We start from the raw sequence: 12,301 nt of genomic DNA on the forward strand, positions 1-12,301 counted from the left end.
ATGGATAGAACAACTAGGCAGAAAATCAACAAGAAAATAAAAGACTTGATTAACATTATAAACGAACTAGACCTAACAGACATCTGTAGAGCACACCACCAATAATAGCAGAATACACATTCTTCTCATGTGCACAAGGAACATTCTCCAGAATAGACCACGTGTAAGCCATAAAACAAATCTCAATACATGTGAGAGGATTGAAATCATACAAAGCATGTTTTCGGACCACAATGGAGTGAAATTAGAAGTCCATAACAGAAGGAAATTGAGAAATAAGCAAATATTTGGAAATTAAACAGCATACTTCTAAATAACCAATGGGTCAGAGGAGAAATCGCACGGTAAATTAGAAAATAGTTTGAGATGAATGAAAAAGAAAGCACCATACGAAAACTTATGAGATTCAGCAAAAGCAATGCTTAGAGGGACATTTATAGCTGTAAACACCTATATTTAAAAAGAAGAAAGATCTCAAATCAATAATCTAACCTTCTACCTTAAAAAACAAGGGAAAAAAGAAAACTAAATTTATAATAAGCAGAAATTAGGAAATAATAAAAACTAGAATGTAAAAATCAATAAAAACCACCACACAGGCAGTAGAATTGCTAAAATTAAAAAGACTGACAATACCATCTATTGGCAGAGATATGGAATAACTGGAACTCTGGCACATTATTGATGGGAATGTAAAATAGTGCAGACACTTTGGAAAACATTGGGCCAGTTTCTTATAAAGTTAAACGTATACTTGCCATACAACCCATCAATCCCATTCCTAGATATTTACCCAAGAGTCATGCCATTTTTCATAAGTTAGAACTTCAAATAGGGACATAATAATTTCTTGAAGATAGTATCACCAAAGAAAACCTTAATAACAAAACTATTATTTATTTTAATCCCTGGTAGTCTTAAAAATGAAACTCTAAGTAGAATGGCTTATTCCAGTTCCTGGATCTTGTATATAAATATATTTGGGTTTACATAAAATGGATTTTAGAACTGTGGAAGTACAGTTGACCCTTGAACAACAAGGGTTTGAACTGCAGGCTCCACGTATAAGCAGATTTTTTACAATAGTAAGTACTACAGTACTAGATCTACAGTTGGTTGAATCCATGGATGTGGAACCTCGGATACGGAGGAACCGCTTACACGGGGGCTGACTATAAGCTATACAAGGAGGATTTTCAACTGTGCTGCTGAGGGTTGGCACCCCTAACCCCCATGTTGTTAAAGAGTCAACTATATTTTATTTTTTTAAGTTATTGCGTGTATAAAAGTTCTCAAATTTTGCTCTCTTTGAGTTTCTGTAAGGCAGATATTGGCTTTAGGTAGCCCAATGACTGATCTTTCATTTGGAATCTAAAATTACAACTTGAGTTTTCTGGTGACATTGTGAATTCATTCTCAGATTTTGAACTTACTTTTGTTCATATTTTTGTAGGTTTATTGCTTCACCTCTAGCAAAAACAATTGGCATTAAAGAGGAAATTCGAAAGAAGATTACACCAAATACTGTTTTAGAGCATTTTTTCAAACATTCCACAAGGAAACCATCTCAAGTAAGTACAGATTCTTTGTTTTTGGATTTTAAAATCTCCTTTCTTAATGTTTCAATCATCTGTGGTTTACCTTATCTGTGCAAAAAATCTGTTTCAGTTGAGCAGCAAATGACTTGAATCATTTGAATTTTTTTCTCTACTGATAAGTTATACAGCATTCTGAGCATAATATAAAATGACAAATAAATATTATAATATAAAATTACAAACGTTGTTAGTGTTGAATGCTAACAATCAATGCCATAATTTGGGTATATATATCAAAATTTAATTTTTAATGGTAGGATATATACAAAGTATACTAATGAAAAAAGATCATTGTTAAGGCAGAGTTGCCCATATCTGACACTTCTGATAATTGTGACACCATCAATATACACTACACACACTATGAAAGTGTCTATTGGGTGGCTTTCCTGAGCAGGAAACTTTATTTTATCCGAAGCCTCGAAATACTCAGAAATATACTGTGCCCCTACCCACTCCCCAGAGATAGAATAGTTAAGAGAGTCACAAATCTCTTCTCAGTATGAGATGTACTTGATGAAATGTTGTGGTGCACTGCATGTTTACGCCACAGAAAATGGCTTTAACCTAAAAGTTATATTTAAAAATAATAGTGTCCAGGCAAGTCTAGTTTCATTATACCCCCATATTTAAATGAGAGATGAAATAAAAACTTCTCCAAAAGTGGCACACCCTCTATGACGAATACAGACATCTCTCACCAGTAATTTAATAGTCAAAAGTATGTGCTAACACAATTTTAGGATAGATATAGATTTTTAAGGTCCTCAACTTATCTGCTGAATTCACTTGCTTTTCCTATGAGCCTTTCTATCGCTGGTCTGGTGGGCTCCCTGCACAAAGAAGCCATGTTGAGGTCTGACCACATAGCACCAGGCATCATGTTCAGAATTGTTCACAGCTAGCCAGCACTGTCTCTAACTTGTTCTGACCTCAGCTTCTGTATGTGCCTTTTTTTCTAAAATGGGGACAGTCTGACAAGCCATCTCCATGTGTTCTTTATTTCCTTGTGCTCTAAAAGACTGCAGTCATTCATCTAAATACTGTTGTTACCACTGGTGATAATAATGCCTAAGCATCATTTCATGTTTTTCAGATGGGAAATTATTTAGCTGCGTTTATGAAAAGTTAGAACTCTTTCAGAGAGTCCTTATTATCCTTATCTGTTTCTCTCTGAGAATAACTAACCTTGGCAATACCTTGCATAAAACATGAAGAACAGTGGTAGCTATCAGTTACTTGCTGTGCTTACTGTACAGCTTTTTGGCATATTTTAAAATATGTAGAAAATTCAGCTCTTATCAAGCTTCTCTGCTATGGAGAGAAATTAGCCATGTGACAGTTAAAGAAAAACTAAGAAAAGCTGAAAGAGATTTAGAGATTAGGTCACCTTTCCTCTTTATGATCGAGATGAGGAAACTAAGGTCAACAGAGGAAATGAGCTGTCCTAGGTCATGCAGCTAATCAGTGGCTGAATCCAAAGCTGGACCCTGGCCCATGGCTCCCTGTCGAGTGCTGCTTCTACTATGCCCAAATGATGTCTTTATCTGTGAATAGAATGTTAAAAATGTATTTCAGAGTCTGGAGCTGTGTGTGTAAGTAATTGTTCTAACTCAATTGACAGTACAGCATGGCTTAGTGTAGATATAACTTGGACATTTGCATCAAGTAAAAGAAATGTTATATATCAACGCCAAGTGTTAGAAAGCTTCCTCTACTAAACCATGAAGATGAAGGGACATAATTAAGACACCTAATTTATATTGCTCATGGATTACAAAATCAAGGCAGTATTTGTATAACAGATCAAGATGACAAGTTGGCCAGTAAAATGTCCATAGAATAAAAATACTAGAACTTAGGAAGATAGAAGAATATAGTAGAGGAAGGCAAAGTACATGCCTTAATAGTGATTTCAGATGTGGAAACAAAATAATATCACAATACCTCCACACATTAACTTGGCCAATGTCATACAGGTAGCATTTTTGCTTAATTTATAGCTGAAGTAAAACAAGTTGCTGGGAGGACTAAAAAAAAATTTTGTGCTGATTCAATGGATGGGTGGGTATTCCGAACCTGTAATCTCAAGGCACTGCAGTGGTAATACAGGTACCTAACACCTGACTTTATTAAAAGAAACTGAGGACACAAATCTGAGGATGCTTCTTCAGCTGCAATAGACTGTTCTAATAAAAACAAAAACATTTCAGTATATACAGTATCAATTCTGGACTGGTTAGCACAGAAGGGTATAACATGGTATTGATGAGGTCCAAAATGCTGTACACATGAACCTCCATTGGGAGTTGTTTTTTTTTTTTTTTTTCATTTTTAAAAAATTTTGGCTGTGCTGTATGGCATGTGAGATCTTAGTTCCCCGAACAGGGATCAAACCCACACCCCCTGCATTGGAAGCGTGGAGTCCCTGGACTGCCAGTGAAGCCTCTCCACTGAGAGTTTTGATCTGTGATTTCACACACTTCTTTTGTGACTGTGTATGTGCAGCTATGTGTCCACTGTTTTTATATGTGTTTGTGTCTCTCTGTATGTATCTCAATGACAACTTCAAGATGTACTGAGAGAGAACCATGATAACATTCCAATATCTCTGGCCAGCAGATCAGTTTTCCTGCTGTTGGTAAAATGAAGGAACAGCAGAACTTATTAACTCGCCCATTTCCTCAGCAAAATCACGATGAGAACTGCTGCAGAACAAATGAGTGTGTAGTTCTGGAAGATGTCTAAGGAAAATGTGGTCCCATAAGGCTGACATAAAGCAGGTATTGTGGTCCACAGGGGCATTCCAGTTTGCTAGCTTGTCTCAACCACAGATTCAAACATTTTTAGGGCAAACAGCCCTCTAGTCCAGTTTATTTTACGGGTGAGAGTCAAAGAATTCGAGTGGCTCCTCCACGGTCCCAGAGGGTTGGTTTTTGCCTCAAGTAGCCAGGCCTCATAGCCCCATTTGGTACTCTTCCTTCAGGCCACACTACTTCTCCCTGAGGTTCTGCTTGAGAGCCTTTCCCTTCTACAGACACACACTCTATTGTGTCAGGCTAAAAACATGGATTGTGAGAAAAGACTGTGTGTGGAGGTGGGCAAATTAACCACTCTGTGCCTCAGTTTCCCCTTCTGTGAGCTGAGCGTGTTAACAGCACTTACCTCACAGGGCTCTCAATTCAGAGGTTGAATTGAGTACTTAGAATAGTGCCCAGCACACAGTCAAGGTCAGCTGTTGTTATTTGTAGTCTGTGCCTATCATATAGATTTCTCCAGGAGCGTTCTCAAATATGTCTTCCCAACTTAAATTATCCCAAGAGAATGTCATTTGTTTCCTAATTATGCTTGTTTGTATTTCCATAACATCTTACACAATTTTCTGTACATAGTAGGTGTTCAATAAAATGCTTGTTTCATGTATCATTAACAAAATACTACTAAAGACTTTTGTTTGCAAGATGATTTCTATCCCAATAATATTGTAGGTCTATGAGGCCAGTATTGCCAAGACTTTCAACCAGATTCATCTGTGCTCCAAATCAGAAAAAAAAAAAATGCTTCAGATCATGTTTGATCACTGTCTTCTAGAAGCATTTATTCAGAAGGTATCTGTAGAAATGATGGGATAATAAAATTGGATTGTTCTCAGATCTGGGAAAATTCCAGTGTGAGGACAGGGACTTTGCTCACTGCTGAACACCATCTCCACCTCTACTCACTCCTGACACTTCATTCTTTACACCTGCAAGAGGGAGACTTCAAAATGCAAACATTCTGTAACCTACAGATAAATTCCAGGCAAGGCCCTCCTTGCTGTGGCCTTAGCCACATCTTTCCTCCTCGCCTCTCTGTATGTTTCCACCCTGCAAGGCCTCTTTCTGTCCCTCAAGTGCCCCCAGCTCCCCCATGCTCTCATATCCAGACAACCTCACATGCTGCCAGGACACTTTCCTTCTTCATCCTCTCCTTCTTGGGGCATATTTCAGGGTTCAGCATAAGTGTAACTTCCAGGAACTGCCTATGTAAAGTTAGGTCCCATGGTACCCTTATCCTCCCCTATCTCAGCACTCATGATATTTTTTTAGAATTCTCTGTTGTATTTTCTGACTTCCTCTCCAGACAGACTTTACCCTGTGAAGGGGAGGCCCATACTGGTCTTGTTCATTTAGATCTCCAATAGAAAGCAGAATGCCTGCAGGAAGTAGACACCAATAAATAGTTGCCAATTCAGTCTTGTCAAAAACACAAAAACAAACCAAAACAACAATAACAAAAAACAACAGGTGAACCCTTGGCCTACAAAATAATAGGTATTAGAGAGGATAATTTCCTCTGTTTAAGGAAACAGAGTATAATATGGGCTATATCTTGGTTTTGTTTTGTTTTGCTTTGCTTTCTTTCTCTAGATTAAGTAATAGGCTAGCAGTTCAGTAGGTATGTAGCTGCAATTAGTCCTTTGCCTGTCTTCAGCACAAGAGCTTCTTTAGGAATTTTATCTACTGTTGTCCTGTGCGCCTGAACAATTATGTAAGCTATACACAATAACATAGCAGAAGCTCCACGACTGATCACAGACAGCTGGGTGTACAGCCAACTGGCCCATGGTCAAGCTTTGTTGGCCTTCACAATCTTGGTCCATGATTGGTTTAAATTTACTTTAAACTTAAACATTTAAATTTAAACGTTAAAATTTAAAGTAAATTCAACATTAAAAAAAAAAACCTAGCGATTTCACATCAGATTTCTGGGACTGCACTTTCACTCTGGGAGCCATCAGTCAGAGCTGGGTCACCACTGTCCCTTTGGGATGGGCCATGTGCTTTCCTGTTTGCTGCATCCATATGGCTCCTGCTTATTTCCTCAAAACTGAGGCTGAGGGTCAATTTTATGCAATTTTATTTTTCTCCTACTAAAGTTAGGAGTAAGCTGAAATATTTCTTGTACTCAACATAGGAAAACAAAAGATCAAGAAGACTGGTGTCTCAAAAAAAATTACAGAGCTTATTTCCTTGTGGAAGTGGAAAGTACTGTAGGTTTAACATATAAAGCAAGTCTGTGTTGAAAGAATAAAACTTAAAATCCCACCATGAAGCAGACCTGGTCCTCTCAATCATTTTGGGTTCTTGTTTGGCCCTGGGAGAACTTCAAGTCTGTGACCTTTGAGCTAATCCATCATCCATATTGTTTTCAATTTTAAATCATAACCTACAACTTCTGCCTTCCAGAGGAGAAGCAGTCGTCATTATTATAGTCAGCAATCCTTAATCTTTTTTTGCAATTGTAATTATTTCAGATTAGTTTGAAATAGGCTGTACATCTGATTAAATGTGAAAGTTTTGGATCTGGTAGAAAGACTGTGTGAAATAACAGAAAGGACAGGAGCCTAAGTTCTTGTTTTCGCTTTGCTACTGGTTTTAGTTCTTGGAAAAGTTGTTAAAACTCTTGGAGTTCCATTTTTTTCTATAAGAAAAAATGAAGAGATTGGGTTTGATTGACATCTTAAACTACACTACTCTACCTGGAACCTAGGAGGCCCTAAATAAAATTGGCTGAATGAGTGGGCCACGTATCAACTTGAATATATGGGTCGCTACCAACTTACAGAGAATCGGTCTTTCTTAACAACTCAGAGTTCTGGGAACTAACATTCTCTCTGTTTTGAGGTGTGTGTGTGTGTGTGTGTGTGTGTGTGTGTGTGTGTGTGTGTGATTCCATGAGCAAAAGAGGTAAATGCACTGGCTCAAGGTCTAATGCAGAACTCTCCTCTCCAGTGCACAAGCACTTGTAACCCAATCTCACTGTCTCTTGACTGCCTGCCAGCCTGACTCTACTCTTAAGCACTCATTCATTTGTTTCATCCCCTTTCAGACTGATATTTATGGACTGGCAAAGAAGTGTAACTTGACAGAGCGCCAGGTTGAAAGGTGGTTTAGGAGTCGGCGGAATCAAGATAGGCCTTGCAGGATGAAGAAATTCCAGGAAGCTTGGTAAGAAGGATAGTTAAAGCTTTTGAAATGGTGCAGTTTTATATGGAGCAGAATAGTCATCTCAGAAGGAATCCTTAGGTTGCAGCAGAAGAAGGGTTTGAACCCTCTCTGTCACTTACCAATCAGGAGTTTGATGCTAGTCACTCATCCACCTCTTGTGCTTCACTTTCCTTCTCTATGAAACAAGGTAAGCTATGAACTCTCTTAGTTGAAGAGGAGATGTTATGTACTTATCTTTAAAGTCCAGAAAAATCATAAAAATATCTTAACCTGGTGTTTATCTTTTCTAGGGTAGCAGTTGGCCCTAGCTCATCTGACTATCACCTGTTTCTAATCACATTACTCTATCACATTATAAGAGCAGAGAATGTCTGAGAGGGTGCTGTCCTCCTCTCTCAACACTGATGGAGAGGACTTCTTTCTGTCTCACTTGGCTCTTACTCCACCCCTGCCTGTGGACTGGGCAGCCAGTTCCTCTGGATTTCTGCCTGGTTTAGTAGGGGGTCAGGATGGGCTGAGCAACACATAGGGTTTTTGCAGAGCTGACTGCTTCAAATACGTTCTGAGTGCAGTGAGACTGTACCACACTTATTTTTGGCTTCATTACAACTCTGTTTTTTTTTTTTTTTTCTCTTCTGCAGAGTATTATAGTATTGATACTTTAGGTTACTCCCTTGGTGGCAAAAACTGACACCTGTGCCAAAAAGAGGGTCTAGGTCATTGCTCTTACTTTGTTCCTCTTCTTTACATCCAGACAAATGCACGTTAGTTGGGAAATTTTGATGCCACATTCTACATGCCAATAGCATTCCTTCTTTTTGCCTGTTTCTTAAGGTCCTCACATTGCCTAGTGACTTTCACCAGATGTTTTTGTTTTGATGGTAAAATGGATAGGGAGCTGGCATAAGACTCTCAGATAAAGAAACCAAGCCTGTGGAAGGCTAAACTTTAATGACTTTCTTTAACTACCTATGCATTGCCGAGTACAGTCATCCATCTGTGAGACTGGTGATGTTTGGAGGCACAGACCAAGTCTTCATGGTGTCTCGAGATTTTTTTCTCCTTGGCAGGCTTCCATTGCCTTTCCCACAGTGGCTAGAGGTATATGACCTGGTTTGTTTTCCAACTGCTTCTCTCTGAGTTTTAGCTCTTGAGAGATTGGTTAATATTGTGTTGCCACTATGTCAGCTTGGCCCAAGTGAATCTCTCTGGACTGTCACTACAAAACACTACAAACTGGAGCTGTTTTCACATTACATCTTCCTGTTTTTCTGCTATCATTCATTCTTTCTTTCTTTCTATCAAATGATTCTTATCTTAAATAAAGTCCCCAGGCAGGGACTAACTCTCAACCTCTGAGCTGAATCATACTGCAGTGAAATTCCGGGAATTTCTTATACATGATAGTGCCTTCCAGTTTATAAATAATCTTGGTTTGATCCTCCTAGCAACAGTGTGAGGCAGTCAGGGAAAGTGGGGCCCTGTTTGAGAAATGAGAAACTGTACATCATGTAGTTTAAGGAACTTGCTCAAGGTCGCCTGGCTGTTGGGGGCCTGTTGCCCTCAGGTCTTCTGACTCCTTTTCTGATACTCTTTCTGCTCACTGTACTGCCCCTACCACCTAATGCTGACCTCTCAGAAGCAGGGGACCCTATATGTCAAGTAACTGGGTGAGAAGGACCCAACATTGGGAATCTAGCTGTCAGTGAGTCTGCTAAAAGTCAGCCACAGAGTTCAGGCTAGAGAAGGGAATTTCAAGTTGCTATTATCAATCAGTCAGGCAACGCAGAGGGTTGTGTGGACCATCTTCTTGGTATGTGGCACTATCCTAGATCATACAGACTCGTAGATATTAAGAGGGAAGTAAAAGTGGAAGGTATGGTCACTGGCCTAAAGCAGCTAATCAGGGAGATGAGACTATCACTTACGAAACCACAACATCTGTTGTTGTTCCATTCCCAATGGCACATGGGCCTGTATACCTGTGGTCTACGTCATGTTCAGATGTGCTCTGGGCATTCAGAGGAGATGGCATCAGCAGAGTTGGATACATTAGACAAAGGCTTTCTAGAGGTCAGGAATAAGCTGGACGTTGAGGGGAGAGATGGATCGGATTTCCATAAGAAAAGAAAGCATGGGGGCTTCCCTGGTGGCGCAGTGGTTGAGTGTCTGCCTGCCAGTGCAGGGGACACGGGTTCGAGCCTTTGTCTGGGAGGATCCCACATGCCGCAGAGCAGCTGGGCCCATGCGCCACAGCTACTGAAGCCTGCGCACCTGGGGCCCGTGCTCCACAACAGGGGAAGCCACCGCAATGAGGAGTAGCCCCCTCTCGCCGCAGCTAGGGAGAGCCCGCATGCAGCAACGAAGACCCAACGCAGCCAAAATAAATAAAATAAAATTAATTAATTTAAAAAAAAAAGAAAGCATGATTTGAGGGCAGCATGTTTTAAGTAAAGCAAAGACAGGAAGCAGTACAATGTATTCAGGAGACAGGAGTGAACCCACAATTTTATAATTTAAGCTTTACATTATTCTTTAGCAATGTCACAAATGTCAGGGAACTGTTAAAAGTTATTATGAATCAAATAAATAGGCTAAAGCAAAGTACCAAGCTCTTTAATTGTATAGGGACTGCACTTTATTCCCTAGCTATGGGATGTGCTACAGGAATCATATCAAGAGACACCTAGCCCCAGGCATTTTGGAAATCTCAAGAAACTTATTCTCCAACACAGAACTCTTACAAATTACTCTCCAACAGGCAGACACTTCTCCATATCAGGATGGATTAGTCTCTGAACACCTTAAGTTCAGTGTATTGTTTCCTTGGTTACTTTCTTTAAGGATGACCCCTAAGCCCTGTTTCACAGAATTCAGGATTTTAATCCATAGTGACTCCTTTATTTTTAAATCAAATTCCGTATTAGCAGATCACTTTTCTTTTTAAAATAAGCATTTCCATTTAGCAATGAAAAGTTTAATAAAAACACTGAGTAATTTCCAAGTATCTGTTGTATATAGGCAGTGGCGCCCCCCGGTACTGGAGAGAGGCGCTCTCCTTCCGCTGGGTGGACTGCCGCTTGCCCAGCTGGCCCTCGGGCAGGTCCACTGCCTGCTCCATCCAGTTCCCCCACCGCTGAGCCCCATGTCCGTCCTGTCAGCGTCTCTCATGTCGCCCGAGTTCACTCTATCCAGATCCTCCCTGATCTCACCTGGCAGTCTCATCTTTCAACATCACCATCTGAGTCTAACCAATCAATTTCTGGGTTTTTTTCCAAGAGTTTTTTTTTTCTTTCCCCTTACAATTATGTTTGTGTCAGCCATTCCTGGAAAAAAAAAAAAGGACATTTTACTGCCTTTGGTTCATTTGAAGCAAGGAAGATAGCATTGACAAGAACATCATCATTCAGCTCATGGTTAGTGAAGTGCAGCAGCTCCCAAGCTTTTTGATTTCAGGACCCCTTTGTTCTCTTAAAAACTATTACAGAAAGAAGTTATACAGATTGCCAACAAACACATGAAAAGATGCTCAACATCACTAATCATTAGAGAAATGCAAATCAAAACTACAATGAGGTGTCACCTCACACCAGTCAGGATGGCCATCATCAAAAAATCTACAAACAATAAATGCTGGAGAGGGCGTGGAGAAAAGGGAACCCTCTTGCACTGTTGGTGGGAATGTAAATTGATACAGCCACTATGGAGAACAGTATGGAGCTTCCTTAAAAAACTAAAAATAGAACTACCATACGACCCAGCAATCCCACTACTGGGCATATACCCTGAGAAAACCATAATTCAAAAAGAGTCATGTACCACAATGTTCATTGCAGCTCTATTTATAATAGCCAAGACATGGAAGCAACCTAAGTGTCCATCGACAGATGAATGGATAAAGAAGATGTGTCACATATATACAATGGAATATTACTCAGCCATGAAAAGAAATGAAATTGAGTTATTTGTAGTGAGGTGGAAGGACCTAGAGTCTGTCATACAGAGTGAAGTAAGTCAGAAAGAAAAACAAATACCGTATGCTAACACATATATATGGAATCTTAAAAAAAAAAAAATTGGTTCTGAAGAACCTAGGGGCAGGACAGGAATAAAGACGCAGACGTAGAGAATGGACTTGAGGACACGGGGAGGGGACAGAGTGAGAGAGTGGCATTGACATATATACACTACCAAGTGTGAAATAGATAGCTAGTGGGAAGCAGCCGCATAGCACAGGGAGATCAGCTCAGTGCTTTGTGACCACCTAGAGGGGTGGGCTAGGGAGGTGGTGAGGGAGACACAAGAGGGACGAGATATGGGGATATAAGTATATGTATAGCTGATTCACTTTGTAATAAAGCAGAACTAACACACCATTGTAAAGCAATTATACTCCAATAAAGATGTTTAAAAAAAAATACAGGATGCCCAGGTGAAGATGAATTTCAGATAAGTAACAATTTTTTAGTATAAGCAGGTGCCAATGTTCATTGTTTATCTGAAAAATTAAAATTTAACTGTGCACCCTGTATTTTAACATTTTAACTGGCACCTCTAGCCTTCACCATCAACTAGGAAAATATCTTGGGGATTTTGGTGAACTTCACTGATCCCTGAAATAAACAAGGTTAATGACAGAAAAAAAAAAAAGCTATTACAGACCCCAAAGAGCATCTGATTGTGTGTGTTATACCTACTGATATTTACTGTACT

General features: G+C 39.6%; 1 protein-coding gene across 1 annotated transcript in view; it reads left to right on the plus strand.

Annotated features, from left to right (window-relative positions):
• CERS3 (ceramide synthase 3) overlaps positions 1 to 12,301 on the plus strand; it is a 141,776-nt gene that overhangs the window by 40,965 nt on the left and 88,510 nt on the right. The window contains exons 4-5 of the mRNA XM_082386845.1: positions 1,454 to 1,571; positions 7,470 to 7,588. Of these exons, the coding sequence (XP_082242971.1) occupies positions 1,454 to 1,571; positions 7,470 to 7,588 (237 nt within the window). The remainder of the gene's footprint in view (positions 1 to 1,453; positions 1,572 to 7,469; positions 7,589 to 12,301) is intronic.

This window comes from Balaenoptera borealis, assembly GCF_965194805.1.
Source record: "Balaenoptera borealis genome assembly, chromosome: 3".
NCBI classification, from domain to species: domain Eukaryota; kingdom Metazoa; phylum Chordata; class Mammalia; order Artiodactyla; family Balaenopteridae; genus Balaenoptera; species Balaenoptera borealis.